Source organism: Acanthisitta chloris, unplaced genomic scaffold (assembly GCF_000695815.1).
Source record: "Acanthisitta chloris isolate BGI_N310 unplaced genomic scaffold, ASM69581v1 scaffold11040, whole genome shotgun sequence".
NCBI classification, from domain to species: Eukaryota; Metazoa; Chordata; class Aves; order Passeriformes; family Acanthisittidae; genus Acanthisitta; species Acanthisitta chloris.
Genome location: NW_008649939.1, coordinates 13,173 through 34,909, shown reverse-complemented (window position 1 = coordinate 34,909; position 21,737 = coordinate 13,173). Strand labels below are relative to the sequence as shown.

General features: G+C 42.9%; 2 protein-coding genes across 2 annotated transcripts in view; one reads left to right on the top strand and one right to left on the bottom strand.

Annotated features, from left to right (window-relative positions):
* The window catches only part of FAM118A (family with sequence similarity 118, member A), an 8,868-nt gene extending 5,413 nt beyond the window's left edge, over positions 1-3,455 (top strand). The window contains exons 6-7 of the mRNA XM_009079275.1: positions 1,799-1,831; positions 3,236-3,455. Of these exons, the coding sequence (XP_009077523.1) occupies positions 1,799-1,831; positions 3,236-3,333 (131 nt within the window). The 3' untranslated portion in view covers positions 3,334-3,455. The remainder of the gene's footprint in view (positions 1-1,798; positions 1,832-3,235) is intronic.
* Positions 3,456-5,723: 2,268 nt separating this feature from the next.
* The window catches only part of SMC1B (structural maintenance of chromosomes 1B), a gene marked incomplete at its 5' end in the record, with an annotated part of 27,231 nt that continues 11,217 nt past the window's right edge, over positions 5,724-21,737 (bottom strand). Inside the window, 15 exons of the mRNA XM_009079383.1 lie at positions 5,724-5,834; positions 6,066-6,176; positions 7,625-7,694; positions 8,089-8,240; positions 9,660-9,814; positions 10,538-10,694; positions 11,582-11,680; positions 12,766-12,919; positions 14,206-14,351; positions 15,091-15,232; positions 15,999-16,105; positions 18,285-18,401; positions 18,902-19,039; positions 19,191-19,337; positions 20,272-20,451. Of these exons, the coding sequence (XP_009077631.1) occupies positions 5,724-5,834; positions 6,066-6,176; positions 7,625-7,694; positions 8,089-8,240; positions 9,660-9,814; positions 10,538-10,694; positions 11,582-11,680; positions 12,766-12,919; positions 14,206-14,351; positions 15,091-15,232; positions 15,999-16,105; positions 18,285-18,401; positions 18,902-19,039; positions 19,191-19,337; positions 20,272-20,451 (1,986 nt within the window). The remainder of the gene's footprint in view (positions 5,835-6,065; positions 6,177-7,624; positions 7,695-8,088; positions 8,241-9,659; positions 9,815-10,537; positions 10,695-11,581; positions 11,681-12,765; positions 12,920-14,205; positions 14,352-15,090; positions 15,233-15,998; positions 16,106-18,284; positions 18,402-18,901; positions 19,040-19,190; positions 19,338-20,271; positions 20,452-21,737) is intronic.

The window sequence follows — 21,737 nt, the reverse complement described above, 5'->3', positions numbered from 1 at the left end:
CAGGAACCTTCCTCTAGCCCTGCAAGATGCATGCCCAGATTATATCCTGCTTTTTATGACTTGATGAATAGTACATTTACACTGCATTACATTTTTCTTGCCATATTTAGTACAGCACCTAGGTTTCAGGGAGTTTGTCTGCAGTCTGATTGGCATCAGACTTGCAAGAACAGAGACCTTCCTCAGACTTGAAGGTGGTGTTGATCTCATTTACAAGTCAAGATCCCAAACAAAACTGTTTTCAGATGTGTGTAACTGCTCTGTACATCACCAAACTCGTCAGGGTTTGATTTTTCATGCTTATTTACAAACTCTTTTTGAAAACATAGCAGAAGAAGTTGGTTAAAAGGGTTGTATGAAAGAAATGAGAAATGCAGGCCCTGATTCTGATAGGGACTTCATCCCCCCAGACACCTGCTGGAAAAGCAGCACAGCAGTCCAAATCTACTGGAGTACCTTGAGGACCACTCCTAGGACAGCTGATGGAGAGCCCAAGCAGGAGAGAGGTTCTGCTGGACCTGAGGTCAGGGTTGGAGGGAGCCTGGGCTGCAGCAGTCGTGTCCTGGTAGAATTCTCAATCTGCAGATGAAGTTGCTGAGCCATATTTGAAAATTTGGGTCAGATTAGGGAAGTTCCCATTGACTGGAAAAGGGGAAACATAGCCCCCATTTTTCAAAAGGGAAAAAAGGAAGACCTGGGGAACATGGATCAAAACTGGGCTGGATGGTCACTTTCAGAGCAGTGGTCTGTGCCTCGATGTGTGGCTGGAGACCAGTGACGAGCTGTGTCCCTCAGGGGTCTGTGTGGGGACCAGTACTGTGTAATGGCTTTGATGGGGACATGAGTGTGTCCTCAGCTGAGTTTGCAGATGACAGCAAGCTGAGGGCTGTGGTTGGTATAGTCTGGAGGCAAGGGATGGCATCCAGGGGTACCTGGACAGGCTGGAGAGGTGGAACTGTGTGAACACCAAGTTCAAGGAGGCCAAGGGCAAGGTCTTGCAGTTGTGTCAGGAAATCCCAAGCATAAATCCAGGCTGGGGATGACCAGAGGGAGAGCAGCCCTGGGGAGAAGGACTTGGGGGTGCTGGTGGGTGAGAGGCTGGACAAGAGCCACAACGTGCACTGGCAGCCCAGAAACCATCTGTGTCCTGGGCTGATTCCCACAGCTTGGGCAGCAGGTGAGGAGGAATTCTGTCCCTCTACTCCACTCAGCTGAGACTCACCTGGAGTGCTGCATCCAGCTCTGGGGTCCCCAACATGAGGAGGACATGGAGCTGCTGGCATTGGGTCTAGAGGTGGATGACAAAGACGATTAGGGGGCTGGAGCACTTCTGCTATGGGGCTCTTCAGCCTGGAGAAGGCTTTTGAGGAGACTTTACAGCAGCCTTCCAGTACTTAGAGGGGCTCCCAGAGCACTGAAGGGAGATTTTGGACAAGGGCACATAGGGATAGGAGAAGGGGGAATGGTTTCACAATGAAAGAGGTTTAGATTAGGTATAGAGAAGACATTTTTTATGATCAGGATGGTGAGGCACTGGCACAGGCTGCCCAGAGAATCTGTGGCTGTCCCATCCCTGGCAGTGTTCAAGGCCAGGTAGGATGGGGCTTGGAGCAGCCTGGTCTAGTGGAAGGTGTCCCTGCCCATAGCATGGGGGATAGAATGAAATCCTTGAGGTTCCTTCCCACCCAAAGTGTTCTGTGATTCTAAACATAACTTTGCTGTTTTGGGATGGTGCATAAAAGTATAAAAACTCCATGGATGCTAACCTGTGCTGCTGCTGTCTCTCTCACTTCTGTAGATGCTGACCGAGTGGACAGCACAACACTACTGGGTAAGTAACATTTTCATTTGCACAGAAAGTTCCATAATCCTACCATGGGAAGAAAAATAAATCTCTTCCTTCCAAGGTATTTAAGTGATTACTGTGCAGCACTCTGATTTAGCTCTGAAAGTCTGCTCCATGTTCTCTCTTTACCCTCTGAACTTCTGCCTGTCGGCAGCTTTCAGCTGTCAATCAAATGACAATGTTAAAAGCTCCAGAAAATGAGTATATAAAGTTTTTAATGCTGACCAGGGTGCTCGAGGTAATACTAACATCCATGAGGGTTTGGCTTAGATTTCCAAGCACAGGTTTGTCTGTCCCAAAAGCCTTCCTTAAGGAGGTCTGGAAGAGTGAATCTCAAGCTTGAAGTGGTAGGTACTGAAGGTGAATTTTCAGCTAAGCTGTTCAGGGAACTTTGTGATACTTCTGTGACTGAGCTGAGCCATAACGCATTACAGTTTGTGGTAAAAAATAGCAAAATGTCCCCTTGAAACAACTTAGATGACACTTCTGGGCTCTGTGCTGCTGCAGCTAACACCAAAATTGTACAGAAGTATCATTTTATTACTGCCCATCAGGCCTTTGGCAGTGCAGGAGATGAACCTCCCACTCCTTCCCACACACGAGGTCCAAGCACACAAGGTCCAAGACACTTGTGGGCAGGTGTAAAATCAGAGATGAGTTTTGTGATTCCAGCTGGATTTTAAGGTTACCTGTCTTTCAGCTGAGATCATAAACCCCATTTTCAATACAGTACTGTTAGACATCAGTGGAGGAGAAACCAAAACCTTTAGCACAGTTTATTCTGGTCCTCTTAACATACAACTCCTTCTCTAACTGGTTAGCACCCTCCTTAGATGTAATTTTAGCACCTGTTTGCTTGTATTTTGGAATGCAGACCAAGTCAAATCCCCAAGAGAATCACTGTGTGTAACACCCTGCAACACCTATCTGGAGTTTTAAGTGGATGCCCTGGTTCTAAAGGAATTGCTGTTTCGTTCACATTACTGTCCAGTTGTGCTGTTTCTGTACTTTCAACAGTAGCTCACAGCAAGGGTTTGTGTCACAGACTTCAGGGATGGCTCGGGTTGGAGAGGACCATCTGTGTGAACCCTCCCTCTGAATAAGGGGTGCAGCCTCTCACTGTGAGCTCCACGGGCATTTCAGCAGAAACTCAGGAATTCTGTCAGAAGGCATCTGGATAATGAGCTCCTTCGTGTTGTGTCAGCACTAGAGATCAGTGTTGGGGGAGAGCTCAAGCTCAGACTTTCAGCAGGGTTAGTGTTACATGTATTCAGAATCCAAACCCAAGAACCTCCGGGGATCAGGATTGTGTTTATCTTACACCAAGTACACCAAAGCACATGTATGCAGCAACACTAATTTGGGTTCTTTCTGCCTCTCCCTCTCCAGGAACTTCATGTGTGGACTGTGCTAAAAGGAAGTTGGGAGAAAGTGGCACTGACTCTCCTAAAAGGATCAAGCAGTCAGAGATGCCCACTGTTGAATGAAAAACCCCAAACACCCAAAGTTCACCCCAGAAGCCTTTTGACAGTGGGTGTTTTACATCTGCTGCATGGAAAATTTTGAGCTGAGTACTTCCATGGTTTTAAGTGGAATAAAATTGTACATATTAGCCTTTTCCTTTTTAAAGCTGTAAATGTGTGGAGTGTGTAAAGCTTGAGAGTCACAAAAGCTGGCACTGCCCTGGCACTGCTAGGGCACTCAGAGTGTACCTGCAGGGTCAGGGAGAAGCAGCTGCCTCTCACCTCAGTGCCTGCAGGAGAGTGTACCCAGGGCTGTTCTTGGTCCTGATGCTGGCACAAGTGTACCTGGCAGTGCTGAGGGGTTGCTCCCATCAGGCTTCCCTGGGGCTGTTCCCTGAGGATGTCTCTGTTATGCCTTCCAACAGCAGGTCACACTCTAAGGAGGTTTTCCAGGAAGGGGATGGGAAACCTGCTCTGTCATGTGGCCTTTCTCTCGAGCTGTGGTTTGCCAGCTCTTTGCTCCCATGCCACGAAGACAATGCCTGTTGTTCCCTGGTAGGAAAAGCTCCAGAGTTTGGGATGTTTTGGGATGCTGCTTCGCTCCTACAGACCTCAAGGCAGCCTACACCCATCCTGTCCCTCAGAGAGTGTATTTACAGGCACTTCTAGAAATTGTCTTTGAGTGTCACATAGAGCATTATCTGTAAGACTCTGACCTCTATTTGTATTCTCAAAAGCAGTTGTGTAAGTTGTTATATTCTCTCCTAACACACAGAGTAAGGAGGGAGAAATGCCTACTCTGGATTTTGCTCCCCCACCAAAGACCAGACTTTGCTCACCATAGCAGTGGGACTGCTTTGCAGCTACCTCAGGGTATCAAGTACAGTCAGAAGGGACAGAATTGGAGCCTTGTCTGCTCTATTTAGCTGTTGAGTGAAGCAGTAGCTTGGTTAAGGCCCTGGTCAGTCCCTTGGAAAAGCTGACCCTACAGAGAGGCAGGGTAGATGCAGTTTACCCATTCCACTGTCCACAGCTCTTTTTCTGCTCCATTGTATCTTTTTTCTTTTTTAAACAAGACTCAGATGCTGAAAACCAACTTGTTGGCCATTTATTACCTTTTTAGCTCAAGCTGTGAACTGAATTTGGCAGGACATCTTTGATGATGACATACACTCTAATAAAACATTTAAAGCCAAATAAACCATTATTGTAGAGACATGTGAAGCTGTCCCTGTTGTTCAGGCTGTTCCATTCTTTACTGGAGTTTTCTATTTCAACCACCTGTTCCCAGCAAATGGCTAAAACCCCTCAAGGAACCAGGACTTCTGTATTAGCAGTACCCAGAGTGATGTGGGGCAGAGATCTCTGAACAGCACTGAGGCTGCTGAATGTACTTCCCCATCTGTCACTGGATTCCACGTTAAATCACTGACACTAACAACTCAGAGTAAACTGTTTTATTTAGTGAAGCATGGCAGGAGCACAAGTATTTGATAACCACCTGTCTGCAGGAGAAGTGTGCACCCTGATGGTGTTAGAATGTTCCTCCCTGAGGCAGGATCTGAGTACCCAGGTGTGTGCAGGAGCCCAGGACTCACAGCACACCACAAGGCAGGTGTGTGCAGGCAGCCTGGGGGACAAAAAGGAAACTGCTCCATGAACATGAGATATAATGATTATGAGCAACCATAAACCAAGGGAAGCTCTTCAGCACACAGAGAGGTGGAACATAAACCAGGTGATGCGATTCCAGCTCTCAGTGTTCTGCACCAACTTCATTAACTTTGCTGCTTAGATGAAGCACAGACAGCAAAATAAACCTGCCTTCAGTGTGACAGCTGCCTAACAACAAACCAAAACACTTTTTTCTAAGGCTGCTATCTCTATAGCACTTGCAGTGGAAGACTGAAGTCTCTGGGTGTCGCAAAAGTCACCCAAGACAATGGGCACATTCCTGCACTTTATGGTTTCAAAAAAGAGGAAATACTCCTACCTGAAGGCAAACATACAGCTGCACCAGAGAGAGAGCTGGTGAAGGCCCTGACTGGGGCAGCACACACCTGAACAGTGCACGGGCCCTGCACCTCCACACACAGGGCTTTTCCTGAGCAAAGCAAGAGGCTCATTCCTGGGGATAGTGTGCTTATGGGAACAAACCTGAACCCTTCAACTTGAGGCAAAACCATCCCAAAGCATTTGGAGAGAAAGCTTTGTGTGCATACCTCAGTCACAGCCTCAAGCTCTCCCTCACTCCTGAACAAAACGGCATCAATGAGGAACAGTTGCTTCCTTTAACATATTGCAAAACTTCTTCCTTTGAAAAGTGAACATTTCTCTATGAACCTCAAACCCAGATTTGGAACAGTCAGCTGTGAACCCAGCGCTTGTCACCTTGCCTTGACACCAGCCACATGCTACTCCAAGACAGAACTGTGTTTGGACTTCTCTGCTGCATCCTGGTCCTCCCCCTCTGGGTACTCAGTCAGATCCAAGGTCAGGACTCGGCTGAACATAACACCATCGTACTGGGAAGAGGAGGAGCACATCATATAACACCTTTGTGTGGCACTGGAATAAGCAGTTCATAACTGACTGTGAGCTACAATCAGGAGCTGGAGTCACCCAAAGGATGTTCCATGCACATCCTGTGGCACACCCAGCCACACACTGCACGATTCACTGGGGCAGCACTTCAGGTGTAAATCAGTACCTCATCACCTCCCATTACTGAACAGAATTTTGCAGTAATCAATTACCTCTGGACACACTCCAATCAATGCATCAGCCTTGCAGTAAAACTCCTCCTTCAGGGAAATCACTATCATTTGGAAGTGGTCATGTGCCTGGTCTCTAATGAAACTCGAGACCTTTGGAAAGAAACCAGGAGTTTCAGAAGGTTAGTTCTGGCAGCCTGAAACCAAGCTGTGGTTAGGGAATGATGAGGAAAGAACTGAACTGTGCTAGCTGCAGAATTCCATCATGGATAAAATCAGGAATAAACCAGTCCTAAGCCAAATACTTTCCATGGTCTTAAGACAACCCCCTGGACTTGCTGCTTTTTGAAAACACGTGAGGAAATAATCACTCACTCCAATGAATAAAGTTATAGGATGAAGCCAGTGCCAATGAATCGATATTTTACTTCATGTAACTACAAAGGAAGGTGGAAATTTCTGAATAAGTAAAAAGGTGTGAAAAGTTTGGCACTGGCTGTGTAAGTGGATCTTAAACACGTCCTAGTTCCCTGCAGGCAGCAGCATATTTGTCAGTGCTAATGCAAAATAAAGGCACAAATTTTAAGTCAGGAACTGGTGCCTGAGTGTCCCACGATGGGAACTAAATGCTGCATAAAGGACAACCAGCACATTTTTTTCATTAGCCCTCTGCCTGTCATCCACATGACATGGAAATCATGTTTTAATGGAAGTAGGTCATTTAATTCATATTCATTTCACTGTGTAGTTCCAATTACTGGATATCTGCTTTAAACTGAAAGAATGGAAAGAAACAGACTTAGTTCTAAGGATAAAACCTGGATGCCTGTGAGTACTAGCAACATGTGATCTTTCACAGATCATTTGTGCTCACTTGCAGGATTTAATTCCTGTGTCTGAAGGGGTTTTTTGGTGCTTTCCAGTAACAACTATGTCTTACAGATAAGGGAAGATATAGAAGGCCCTGGGAGCAGGAAAACTAATTATTAATTAAACATTATTAACTGCGTATCACTGCAATTCTGCTTTTGCTTGAGCAAGGCTGGGAACCACTTGGCTCACAAGTCTTAATCTAATCTTCTTTTGTGGGCTATGAACATTATTTTTACCTGAAGGAAAGTAAACCAGAGTTTCAATACCTCTGAACTAAGAAATACAAAGGCAGAGAGGGAGAACCATCTTTGTTACAGTGTTCTGGGAAACAATGGTGCTCAGCGTGTCCCAAGGCATAAAGGAGACACTTCTTCTGCCAGGTGCAGCTGGAATGGGCTCAGAATGAGAGGCAAAGTGCAGTGCCTTGAGCACTGTCTCTCACCAGCTGTGTCAATGCATTGTGTGTAGCCTCTATGGAAAGCTGGCAGCATCCCAGCAATCCTGAACTTTGCATAATGTGTACAGGAATGATGACTGGGGCATCCCTAACTGCAACAGGAACTTAGGAACTTCACGAACTGAAGTCACCCAGGAAACAGCCTGTAACTCTGTGAGGCATGTTCTGGGCCCCTGCCAGCCAGCCAGAGCCAGGCAGGATTCTCCATTCCCATCCAGCAGCCCAGCCTGGACAGCTGCAGAGATGGGCAGTGTCATAAAGGATAACTTACCTTATCAATGTTTGTGTTATCCAGGGCAGCATCTATCTCATCCAGAATAAAGAAAGGTGCTGGCCTAAAGCTGCAGAGACGAGACAGGATTCTGCACTTAGATGCCAAAATGTTAATGAACACTTGAATTACTTACTCCATAATAACATTTTGATAATATTTGGCAATGTTATATTTATTAAATCACTAGATGCCATTTAATGTGTAATACTAAATAATATACAACAATTTAATTAACACCTAATAATTTAATTAAAATTCTACACTTTATATATAACAGTAAAGTCATGACAGGTAAAGAATAAGGACTTCAGAGACACTTGGAATACTCCATTAGCAGATTTTTTCCACATGCCTGTCAGTGGAACACTGTCTCTCTTTCTGTCACTCACTCAGCTAGAGACCTGGATAATCCCCTAACACTTCTTTTTTCTCCTTGGATAATCCCAGAATGGTTCTTTCACCTGTGTATGGCAAACACAAGAGCCAGAGCTGCCACGGTTTTCTCCCCTCCTGACAAGCTGTCCATAGGCATGAAGCGCTTGCCCGGAGCCACGCAGTTAAAGCCAATGCCTTCCAGATAGGGCTCCTCAGGATTTTCAGGACTAAGGAATGCCTGGAAACAAATATATTTCATTGTTAATAGTGACATTTATCCAATTAGCAAGATGGGTACTTTTTTTAGGTTTATATTTTCGCCACGCTAGAGTAGAACCAGAGTTTGCTTCAGACGTAGGAAACCTGTTCATCCATCCTGAGGGCAGCACTATCAGATTCCCAGGGAATGTGGTTTTAGTTAATGAACCAAGAGGCTCACTAGCAAATCAGCTGGGAAATGGTGCCACATTTGTTATTTACAAATGTTCAGCTACTGACTAAACTTGATTTATCACCTTTTGTGTAACTACTTTGATTTTCTTTTAGTTACTAAAATTTTGGACTTCAAAAGCAGATTTTATTTTTTAGCTTGAAGACCACAGATTTGCAAAATGACCCCTTTTTTTTGTGAAGGGTTAGCTTTACAGAATGTAGCTCTGAGCTGGAGAAGGACTTACTTAATACAAACAGTCTTTCTCTATACATTGTGTCCTGGTTCCCAGGGCCAAAACCTGAAAGCATTACGTTCAAGAAAGAGCCATTCTGCCACACCACTGCAAAGTACAATGGATAAGCTGGTTGCTACATGGTTTGTTTTTTCCCATTAAATAGAAGAGACAAAAAAATACTACAGTCTCTTCCCCTCTGCACAAGGGGATACAGATAAAAGAGAAATTTCCAAACTTAACCCTCATTTCTAATGTGTCCTCTGGGATCACAGACACAGCAGAAGAAAACCAAACCAACATACAACATGCTGAGGGAAAACACAGGATATGAAGTTTTAGACAAGAGTCCAATCCTGAGCCCTGTAAACATTCCACAGTCTAGGGAATTTGATGTAGCCAAAGCATTTGGGAGTTCCCTCTTAATTTCTGGCATTAATACAGGAACAGTAACAAAGATAATACAGTTTTGGGACAGGTTTTCTTCAGGTTTCTTAAAGGCTGCAAACATGTCTGTGTTGTCTAAGTACTGAAGTGTGGTATAAGGAGCATCAAGACCTCATACAAACAGTAGCAGTGATTTATGATTTTTAGTTTTATCTAACTAACAAGTATTTTTAATTACCTGTTCTTGGTATCACTAGGTGTGTAAACCAAAACTGTTTTTAAATGAAGTACCCTAATACATTTCACAGTTGTGTTCTCATAATTTACAAGTCTGCTAAGTACAAAGAGTCAAACTCACCCAAACAGAGTAGTTCCCAATCTTGTTAGCAGATTACCTTTCTCTGTCTAATGTCAAGCATGCTTTGGCTTATTACCTATTCCTTCTCTGACCCTAAACTTCTATAGTCTTTAATATTTGTGTAGTAATTTTCTCCTTCAGGACTGAGACTGCCTATGGAAACCCCAAGTGTTACTAAGTTCTCTGACTCTAGGCAGTAAAGCATGCAGAAGGCCTTTCAGGCAAAGCACTTGAGCATGTGACATACCTGAGCACTACTGTTCCTGCAAAGCTTCTTGTAGACCTTGTCAATGGCTAGGGAGGCATGCTCAAAGCAACTGCTGAACAGCTCATATCTCTTCCTTTTCACCTCTTCAAACTCCTGCTTGCACATCCTGGCCTCCTTCCTGCTGCTCTCAAAAGCTATGCAAAAAATCATGGAAATTACTCCATAAGAAGCCTCAGAGTAAATACACAGAACAAATATCTATTGTGTACATTAAGCAGTATCAAGGGAAATCCTAATTGCAGAAACAAAGGCATGTACAGGGAGCATACCAAGGTCATGAGTTTCCTTCCAGATTTCAAACACAGGCCCCAAAAGCTGAGAAGGTGTGATGTATTCAATCTGCTCTAGGCCACATTTGTCTGGAGCAAGGAACAAAATTCTTCTCCCAATTACTTCAGGAAGCTGGGCAGCCCTAAGCAGTACCAGCACTGACCTGGTACAGCTCCAGAACCCCTTAAAGTCTGCAATGCTCTCTGAGGATACTATTCACTTTGCAGAAATGCTCCTGTCTGAGTTCTGGACAACATATACAGTTCCTTCAATTATGTAAGAAAAATTTAAAGAATTTGAAGATTAAAGTCAGTTATTTTCAGAAAGTAAAAAAAGTTGTCCATGTCATTTGGCCAACAAAGTATCTTTTCAATCATTCAAACTGTATTTCAACAAACTACTGCAGACCCAAGTGTATGTTAATAAATTGTTTATATATAATGAAAAAGATAACTGAGGAGAAGCACAAAAAAACCCTTTACTATCCTATGGGCAAAACCAGCAGGGCCAACCCCAGGAAGAGGAATTTCAATTAGGGTGAAAGGTCTGAGTCACAAAAGAGACTGACATGAAAGACTCAGTGTTACCACTCATTGATTCCTGGAACTTGTTCCGAGCTATCTGTAATTTCTCCCCTGCTCTCAGGTTTGGAGCAGCTGTCTTCATTAAAGTGATCTCTTTAGCTTTTATTTCCTGCTCCATCTGCTTCAGATGATCCTTTATGTCTTTATCAGACTCTAGGTCCTAAAGGAAAAGACATGAAATACTAGAGCTATCTAATCTGCTTTTGGGCCAACCGTTCAACACACACAGCAAGCACTGGTGGTTTCTGGAAGAAGTGCCCCACTCATTAACACCTTTCATTGAAAACAACCAAAAAATGTCACTCGGGAGTCTTAGCTCTCAGAATAAATCTATTAGGGCCTCAATATTCTTCCACAAAACTTTCAAAAACAGAGCCAATTCCCTTCCCTCAATTCCCTCGTTAAAAGGAGGGACACAGGGGCAGGACTAGTGCTTCACTACTCAATTTGTAAAGAAGAGAGGTTCGTGGTGCATTACTAGAGACAAGTTCCAGTGATGACAGATCCACCCTTTGCTCTGTACGTAACCTCTGACATTAATTATATTCCCTAAGATTTAAAAGGAAAAAAGTATAATTACTAAACCTGCTGAGAAAAAGTGACCTAATGGCTGTTAGAGAAGGAAGGCTGGGAAGCCTCAGTCTCTGCAAACACCACAAACAGGTGTACAACCCCCACAGACACCCTTGGGTTCCAGAGTTTTGAGCCACAACATAGAGGGTTAGAACTCAAAGGCAGAAGGTAAAGGAGGAAGGAAAAACCAAGGTTATATGAACTCTTCCTCAATTCCACTTTTGTGGTTTATGTAAGCTTGAAGTTAGCCAGTTAAATGGGAAACTGACCCATCCAGAAATCCCACACATCGATGCTGCAAGACTACAAAACCAGAGCACACACACACATGCACTGCAGCTTCACTGTGTTTTCACTGAGCTCCATCTAAAGATCAGGGTGAAGAACAAGTAGTTTCAACAAAGAAAGTATTTGGAAAGACAAAAATAAAAACCAAGCACTCCTTCTCAAACAATTGCAAACAGAAAAGATAACCTTCAGGTCTTCTGCTAGGCCACTGTAGTCTATCTGAATTGCCTCTTCCTTTTCATAGATCCCTGGTGTAGTCTGGGTGCCTTCTGTTTCTGTTCCTAGCTACAACATGAAGGACATTCCAGTTCAGAAATACAACAGTTAACTTCTAAACTGTTAAAACAATGAGTTAAAAGGATACAGAATGAAGAGACAGTGGTGACATGGTACGAGGCAAACTCATGTCTTCTTGACACCAGGGCCTGGATTTCAAACAGCTACCTTCCCTCCAGTGACACACGTGCTCCTTCTCACTATCAGTCCCTCTCCCACCAACATTCTTACTCAGAACCAAATCTGACAGTCTTCTCAGTAAGATTAAGATTCCAAGTTGTTATTCCAACTGCTCACCTTGGTTTCATCTCTCTGTCACTCACCAACACTGAGAGCTGAGCTCCCACATCCTCTGACCATTAGCAGTTCTTGTTCTTTCCCTTCACAGACTCCTACCTCACCTCACTGCCTGTGTTTTGTTTGCTGCCCCATTCACACCTATCCTCCAGCAAAAATACTTTTCTAAGGAATGGCTTCAACAAGACTCCTTGCAAATTCACAGACTTATGACAAATCCCTCAAAACCCCCAGCTCCCTTCTTTTGCAACAGTGGAGAAAGTTTAGTTCTCCTCACAAAAGATATGCTGGAAAAAGAGGGAAGATGGAGCCAAATAATGAGGGTCAATTCTCTGACAGCAGAAATGTTTCTATTTTAGCCCTGGTTTCTGTGAATATTTACATCTACTGAAAACAAAAGGATGATTTTATATTATAATATTCATATTCTGGATGACTGACCAAATCTGAACTCAATCCATGTACATGCCATAATTATTTCCATTTCTGAACTGACCCCTGTGTGTCCTCCTACATATTTTCATACCAATTTTCTTGTACCACAGGGATTTTAAGTATTTCCCAGGACTACGTTTCAAGCACAAGTAAAACTACTTGCCAACAATACTCCTGACTACAAAAATAAACAAAAATCCTTCTCTTGAGTGGCTGAGGCCTGATCAGATGAAAACCATGTATTTGTTTGAACATTACCATGTAAGACAAACAGTCCTGTAAGCAAAGAATAAGGATCTTTGCATTCAAGACCGAGTAACTGCTCCTCCGTGATATCTATCTTTTGTAAACATTTCAAGTACCTCTACTTCACTGATGTCATCCAGTGATCCAAACAGGAAATTGATTTTCAAGTCCTGCACTTTGCATTCAAGCAGCAGATTGTGTCGCCTTAATCTCTTCTCTTCCAGAGAGGTTTCTACAGCTGTCGCCTCCCTCTGCAGCTTTGTGGCTTCCCTACATGCAAAAGAAGCACAAAACAAGTCAGAAGCATTAGTATCTCTGCCAGTGGCATTCACAGAAAAACAGCAGGATAAATACAGCATGAGAAGCAACCTCCAAGCACCAAGAGGGCTCTTCCCCTCTGCAATCCCCATCAAACATAAAGGAAAATGGTGCTGTACTTTGCCATCTCTTCCATTCTCCCTAATTACTTCAGAGGGAGCCTGAGCTTCAGTAAATGTACTCTACAGCATGTTCAAATATCCACCTTTCCTAGTTACCCTACCTCTGCTCCCTCAGCTCTCTGAACAAGTATGGAGATTTGAGCCTTTTAACATTTAGCCAAGTACCTTCTACCATTACAGTCCTTGAAATACACCTTGAGTCTCTGCAACAAATTCCTCTAACAGCACCAAGTTATCAGCAGCAGAAATGTAACAGCTTCTATTGTTAAAATGACAAACTATAAAATGAACTACTAGGCATACAGTCCATGAGTTTATACAAAATTCCACAAGTTTACCTAGCCATACTGGGCCAACGTCCCTGGAAGTGCTCAGGGCCAGACTGGATGGGGTTCCAAGCAACCTTGTCTAAGTGGGAGGTGTCCTTGCCCATGACAGGTGGGGTGGAACTGGATGATCTTTAAGGTCCCTTCCAACATAAACTATAATCTAGGATTTTATGAACACGTCAGGGTTTTTAAACATAGAGATGACTCCTGATTAAGAGATATTAACCACATCGATAATAAACAAGTGTAAGGCAGCTGAAGTATAAACTGTCCCCAGAGCAGGTGATTTAAAACAACTGTAGGACAAAATAGTGACCTAAAGTTAACACTAGTTTAAGGTATTCAACACATGAAAAGGCTGGAGAAAATACCAATTAAATCAGGAAAGAGAATTCTCATGAACTGAACCCACTATACAACTCAAACTAAACTCTGAAACTACCAGTGAACTTCACACACCAAGAACCAAGTTGAAAGCTACTACAGACTTAGCAGAAGTCACTACCTATTGGTCAGAGACCTAACACTAGGTAAGTAATAAGATAGTGTCACTCTGTACAGTTTATGGGATGGCTGTCATGGAATAATCGCTGCCACATCTCCTTTGGGAACCACACACTAAATTTGCATTTACAGTATGTGTTAGTTTGAACAGAAATGCAAATAGCCATGTTGCTAATAAACCTTTCACGACAAAATGAGATGAAAAATTCAAACACCTGATCACTAAATCTCTTCTAAATATTAGCACATTAATCATTTTCTCAGGAGTACAAGTAGCAATTACCTATTAAGAGTCAACAATGTCTTTCTGAACTCTTCAAGTTCATTTTGGCTTTTTGTAAGCTCACATTTATGAGCACTTAATCTATTCTTGAGATGTTGCTGCTTCTCCAGAGTTTCATTCACTTTTATTAGAAGCCTTTCTTCATCCTGCATAGAAATAGTTACATTTTTGACCTTCTACCAAAACTCTCAATGTAGAATCTTTATTATACAGAAAGAAACAGTTAAAGTTTCAAATGTGTAACAGCACAACACCTGAAGGTCATTGTGGGGTTTTTTTCCTACTCTGTGGTAGTTTCATATATTTCACTTTAGTTTTTTATTCAAAGCACTATTACATATCTTTTCTCCTTCACTTCTCTGTGTACAAGCATGGGTTTATTTAACAAGCAATATCAGCACAACAAAGAATAAAGAACACCATGAAGGAGGAATCCATACGTATTACTTCAACCAAAAACCTACATTGGTTTCATAGAATTATTTTTAATCTCTTGCTGGCTGTGAAGCACCTGAAAGATGTAAAGCACCAGAGTTGCTTACTAATACTCATGAAATCTTCCAGTAAGTCTGAGCCATATGTTGCTGGTTTTACCTGTAGTTGCCTTTTCATAACTGAAGACAATGTAACACTGTACACACAGTAATCCCAAGTTTAATTTTTAGTGAGCTTACTTTTAATAACAAGTCTCAAATATGACTAGTTATTCCAAGGTTAAAATGCAATGTGCATCTGTACTTTTCCAACAATTACAGAACCCAAACTGAATTAAGCTCTTAAAAAATTACTCCACAGCATCAATACCTTGATCAAAGTTGTAATTCAATGCATTCTTTCCTCTCAGTCCTAGAGAAGGAGAGAGGGAGACACTGATTTTACAGTTACCTTCCGTAGCTTGGTAATCTCATCTTCATCTTTCTGAATGGTCTCCCTCAGCTTGCTGAGTGAGTTTGTTAATTTCTGTAGATGCTCATGACTATACTCCAGCTGAGCGTTCAGTCGTGTCTTCTGGTTTTCAAACTCCAGCCTGGCCAAAGTACAGGATTTCAGATCAACACTTACAAAGCAACTGTGATTTTAAATTCTGACAAGGCACATTTTCCCTCTGACTACTTAGATAGCTTTTGTGTATCTTCTATGTGAACACAAGTATTGGCATAATTTGGATCACTGATTCCACCACATCCCATCCTGGGGATATACTGAGAGTTGCAAAGATACTGTGGTATTAGTTAAAAAAATACAGTGTAGCCACATTCAGTATGGAAAGTGAGATTTTAACACTCATTTTGACATTCCCCTTCTTTAAGATTTAGATTTGTGGCCCTGTGACATGTGCCTGCGGGAGGAATACCAGCTGAGGTTGCCTGTAAGAAACGCAAGAGCCTGTTCTCCTTAAGAAAACATGTGTGTTCCTACATCAAATCCCTGCATCTTACACCCAGTTCTCCTTAAGAATTTTGATACATGAGTGACCCTTCCTGCTGTTCTCAATCTGGGACAGCACCATTTTTCAATGTGGCTTTTAGAAAACTATTCTTTGCTTTATTTTTCTACAGTAGTGCTAAAAAAAGAGTACGTTACTTTTCAGGTTTGTTGCAAGCTGTCACTGACTCTACTGTCTAACCAGCCCAAAGCAGAGCAGTGCAACCCCTATCTAATCCTTGCAGTGACAAGAGAACCTTTTACAGTCTCCTGGGGCTTTGTGCTATTTCCTGTGTTGGAGTTTCTCATCTGTCCAATGTGCCCAGTCTCATACAACCACTGGTTCACATGCCCATGACAAATATCACCTTCTCCTATCAATCTCCTCTTGCTGTCTCAAGTGTTCTTGTTCATACACACGGATATTTTCTATACCAATTTCTTCACAGAATTCTTGGAAAACAGCATCTTCAACCTTTGACAAGAGAGAAATGGAGCAAAAAATGTTTATGCAATTCACAGATACAAAGCATTCAGACAACCACTTCATGCTATAGGCTGGATTTTTAAGGTACCTTGAAAAACAGCAAACTGAACTACTGAGAAATAATTTGTACTCAAAATGTTCAAGTTACACTTTCAGCCCAAGTGTCAGACACAAGGCATATGATCTGCAAAAGGTTACTCTGATCTCAGCTCTTCATTGGTCATTCCAAAGACAAAAGCTTTCCTGGTTTTGCCTGCTGTTCCCAGCCAGCTGAAGAAGAGAAAGCTGGACAGGACACTAATCAGATCCACCAGGTTTCATAGTGTAGTTCAGTTCTTCATTTTAATCCTTTCAAGGGATCCATAATCATTAATCACTATGTTCCATTTATAGCAAAGTCACAGCAGAAACACTGCCATGGAATATCTCATTTCCTAAATATATTGCAGATACTGACAAAAGCCTCAGTCAAAGCCAGTCCTACAATTTTAATGAAAAATTAAAGCAGGCAAATACTAGGTAGTGTGTATGGCAGGACTGAACAAAGAAATAGCAACAGCCTATTTAAAAGGAAACCCAATGGACCAAAGATTGCAGATGACAGACACCTGCACTCCCTCATGCCTGCACCACCAGCAAGACAGAGAACACAGAGCAGTTTTGGCTTCTTTTCCCATGCAGAATAGCAGTCACAGATTAACCCAAGACTGATGAATGGGTCAGAGGGCAGGGACTAAATTACACACATATGATATGCCTCAAGGAACTGCAGACAGTGGTGAGTAGTATCTCCTTCTCTAACAATCTACACTGACATCAGCATCTAGGTGCTAAACTGTGAATTTTCCAGATAAAACCACAGTACTGCTTTTCCACAGCCTGTACCAGATCTCTTTGGTAAGAATAGGAACAAAGGCAGCTCCCAGACAGAAGCAGAGATGAGGTGCTTATTTCCTGGAGAGGCCAGACCCCCTGCCACTCTAGTGGAACACGGTGTGAAGCCCCTCTTGGCATCAGAGCAGGCTTTACTAACACTCCCTTCACTGAATGCTTCTGTCTCTTCATGACAACCCTGGTTTGGAATCTGCCTGCTGTCTGTATGACAGCTCTGGGGACCACTGCGAGGTTACAGAATGACAGAGAAACTGAGAGATTAGATGGCAGAAGTGCCTACACAAAAACCAGCTGGGCAACCTAACTGCTGGATCACATATCCCAGAGAACTTTTCCTGCTGTGGGTAAGAAGCAAACAGGAGCAGGTTCTAATGACAAAAGCTGTTTAGCACCATAACAGATAATGAATTTGGACAGGTGGAGATGGGACACGGTCCTCAAGTTCTCCATCAGCTACACCTCAAAGACAGGGTGAGCAAAGAACACTCAGTTATACCAAGAGTCATCTCCATTCTCCACAAAATGAACACAGGCATACAACAGTCTTCAAAAAAAATAAAATCAAACCCCAACAAAATACCAAAACAAACCCCCAAAGCAAAACATTCAGAAAACCCCAACAAACCCCTTCCCACCCACCTGTAACCCCACCAAAAAATCCCAACAAACCTACAGAAACAAGCAAAACCCCCTAAAATGAAATGGGTGAAATGAGGAATTTGCTGATGACCATGGTGCACACCTCAGCCATGCTCCCAGGAAAATCAGAGTGCACAGAAAACATATACATTGGCTACTTCCCAGGAAGAGAAAGGAATCCTCATGCTGTGCTGTTCTACATATACTGTGGTGTATTAGCTCATCCTCTAGACATGTCACCTGCAGGGTTCAGGACAAAGTCCTCTTGCCATATCGAGAACTGTTCTCAGCTCTAGCAAACCGTATATATTAAGCAAAGATTCATCTATTCAAGAAGTCAATGGATTTGGTTGGCTGCATTTGTGTTTTGCACCTAAGAGTGACACAGCTTTGACTCTGAGGAAACTGATTTGCACAGCTATGACACATATAAACTAACATCCAAGTACCTCTGTTCACAGCCACCTTGGGAAGGAAGGCAGAGGATGTGGCAGAATTGCTGCAAAAATGTACAAGCCTTGTTGACACAGTAGTTTACAAAGTCTAAAGCTGTCTAAGTTCTAAAAGCCAGCAGGAACAGAAGTTTCTGCAGCATAACACCATAGGCTGTCACAGCTCTGACAAAAGGAATTACCTCATTAATTTTTTCCTGAAATTCTTCTATTTTTTCTTTTCTTTGCGCTACTCCTTCATTCAGCATAGCATATCGAAACTCAATATTTACCAGTTCACTTTCCAGTTTTGACTTTTCCTAGATAGAAAGAAAAAGATGGTAATTTTTCTTCATAGAAAGGTCAAGTTCTAGGAATTTAGAGACAGCTCTGTTCCAGATGAACTGTATTTTTCTGATCAAAAACATTAAATATTTCCTTCTCAAATGCCACTTTCCCACTATTATTGCTGATTTGCATGCAATGATTAGTCTGAATGAGCAGAAAAGCAAACTAATTAAGTCCATAGTCACTTGGACTTACAGCCTTCTGAAGGTTACTAAATGAGTACCCAGGCTTATCAGAAATCCGAATAAAAAAACTAAACCAGAAAAAGCCTCATGTAAATTACTTTGTAATCTTGATTTTTATATTTTGATTCCTCAGTCATAACTGCTGTATGTGAAACTTGAAATGAATTAAAAAAACATGTAAGGAAGTAGCATTTACTTCCCAAGTACTTACAGCTTAAGTAAAAAAAGACAATTATTTAAGATGAAAATGATAAATTATCAAACATGAAAATGACTTGGTATTATACCGCGTTGAGATTAGCCAGATGTTTCTTTTTAATAAGCTCCAATTCACTCTGTGAGTATTTCAGTCGTGTCTGAGTCCCGTGGCACTGTGCCTGCAGCTGCTTCAAGTCAGCCTCCTTACGCTGGATCTTCATCAGGTCCTGCAGAAATTTTATCATGGGAGAACAAGCATTTTAAACAAAAGGTGTCTGATTTCAAAATTACTCATCCCTTTGATTTATGCACTACATGCAGCTAGACACAACCTTTACACCTTCATGACTTTTGCAGCTAAGTGCCACTGAGACCCACCTTTAGCTCGCTGATCAAGCTATCTCTTCTTTCCTTCATCTTAGTTATTTCTTTTTCATCCCAGCATCTAGCTTTAAATCTTAAATCACTTGATCCTCCAGAAATCACTCCAGATTTCAAAAACAAAGTTCCATCAAGAGCCACTGTCTGGAAGAAAAAAAATTAAATTAAACCCAAGCCAAAATATCCCATGGACTAGAGCCCAAGATGTGACAGTTAAACAAACAACAACCACATTTGAGCCGGAGTCAAACCAGCTAACATGAGATACATGAAGCCACAGAAAATGTCAGCTGTTTCTTAGCACTAATCACATTCAGGTATTATTACAACTGATCAGAAAAGGAAATGAAATTGTATCATTCTCCTGCATTTAGAAAATGAACATAAGACACCTGTGTGGACACTGGCACTGGGAAGGTTATGTCTGGCTCAGTAGAACAAGCCAAGCAAGGTGGTAATGAAGTAAAGGAAAACAGCTGTTTGTACACAGACAGTGGGTGTTTCTGTAACTTGATTCCAAGTAAACAGGATTTCACACTCACTATCAGCATAAAGCTGTTTTAACCAAGATTTTAAAAGGTTTACTAAGTGCATAGAAGACTAACTGCAGCTACAGAGAGATGAATAAGAAGACAGAACTGCAGGAAGTGAAAGAGAAGCTTCCAGTCCTCAACATAGTCTACATCTACAACTAAGAGACTTTGTCAGATATTTTTAAGAATTCTGAAAGCATTTCTTCAAAGAAAACCTAGCAAGATTAAATTTGTGTTTTTAAATGAGACAGTTTTAAGAGCAAGATTATCCCTCCTTCCTTCCCATCACAAGGGCCATATCTGGACAATAACTATCCTCTAATTAGCCTCCTCCTTTTCCCAAGGAACCACTTAAATTTACTACCAGACAGAGGAAAACATACTCAGTTGAAGTATCTGGTGGTTTATTTGTGTGGGATTAGGCAGCATAGTACCAACTGTGTTCATCTGCAATACTTCAGAGCATGTTTAAAGCACAGTTATTAAAATGGCATCAAGCACATAACTGCAATGAAAAACATATGCAGCAAAGTTCAGCTTCTTACTTTCAGCCTCACTGGTCCATCGAAGGCGATTTGCTTTGCTTCTTTAATTGTTTCACAGACCAAACCATTCCCACACACAAACTGGATCACTTTCTTCAGTGGAGCAAACGGCGTCTGTACAACATCCACCATCATCTTAGCTCCTTTTATGTCTCTTAACTTCTCATTGATGGGTTTCACCTGGAAAGCAAATCAGCAGTGTTTGGAATCCATCCTGCCATGCCCAAATCCCAGCGGTGTGGGAACAGGACATACACACCAACACAACGAGGGGCTTGGTCGCTGCAAGCCTAGAAACAGGTCTGGGGGTTATGTTCTGTGCACACTGCAGCCCTTACAGCTGTGTCACCTCCTGCACTGGTGTCTGTTACTGCACTAAAGCACTATGGTAAAACCTGTACACGGACACCAATGCATGCAGCACAGAGAATAAACCAGAGGAGTTCCAGACCCACATGCAGTTGCAGGGCTACAGCCTTGGCCAGGGAAGCTGTGGCTGCCCCATCCCTGGAAGTGTGCAAGGCCAGATTGGACGGGGCTTGGAGTGGTCTAGTGGAAGGTGTCCCTGCCCACAGCAGTGCAGGGTTGGAACTGGATGATCTTTAAGGTCCCTTCCAACCCAAGCCATTGGGTTGGAATTCTGTGATTCTTCGGACCAGGAAGACATGGTGGGATGGCTCCCACAAGTGGAGTGTTGCAAAGCACGCGTAAAGGCTCCTTGGGAAAGACAGGCTGGGACAACGAGGAGGTGGAGCTGCCCTCCCTATATGTGAAAGACCATCTGGAATGCAGAGCTTAGCCTGGGGAATGATGATGAGCTCTTCATGGGGACCTTGGGCCACCTGGGTAACTGCTGCAGGGACAAGAAAAAAAAGGGTTTAAGCAATTGTGCTGGTTTGAGCTGAAGTAGAGTTAACTTTCTTCACAGAGGCTAGTATGGGGCTATGTTTGGGTTTTGTGCAGAACACAGAGTTGATAATGCAGAGATGTTTTTGTTATTGCTGAGCAGAGCTTACAGAGTCAAGGCCTTTGCTGCTTTCCGTACTGCCACACTGGCAAGGAAGTTGGGGATGCATGGGAGATTGGGAGGAGACACAGCTGGGACAGGTGACCCAAACTGACCAAAGGGATATTCCATACCCTTTCAGTCCAGGCAGCTCCTGCGAAGCACTGCTGACAAATTCTTTACCCAAGTGACAGAGATGCCGATGGGAGGTGCTCTAGACATCATACTCAAAAAGGAGACTCTTGCTGGGGATGGGAAGGTCAAAGGCAGCCCTGGCTGCAGTGAGTGTGACACAGGACAGCTGAGCGTCCCGAGACCAGGGAGCAGGGCAAAAGGCAAGCTCACAGCCCTGGACTTCAGGAGAACAGACTCTGGTGTCATGGTTTAACCCCAGCCAGCAGCCAAGAACCACGCAGCCACTCACTCACTCCCCCACCAACGGGATGGGGGAGAGAATCAG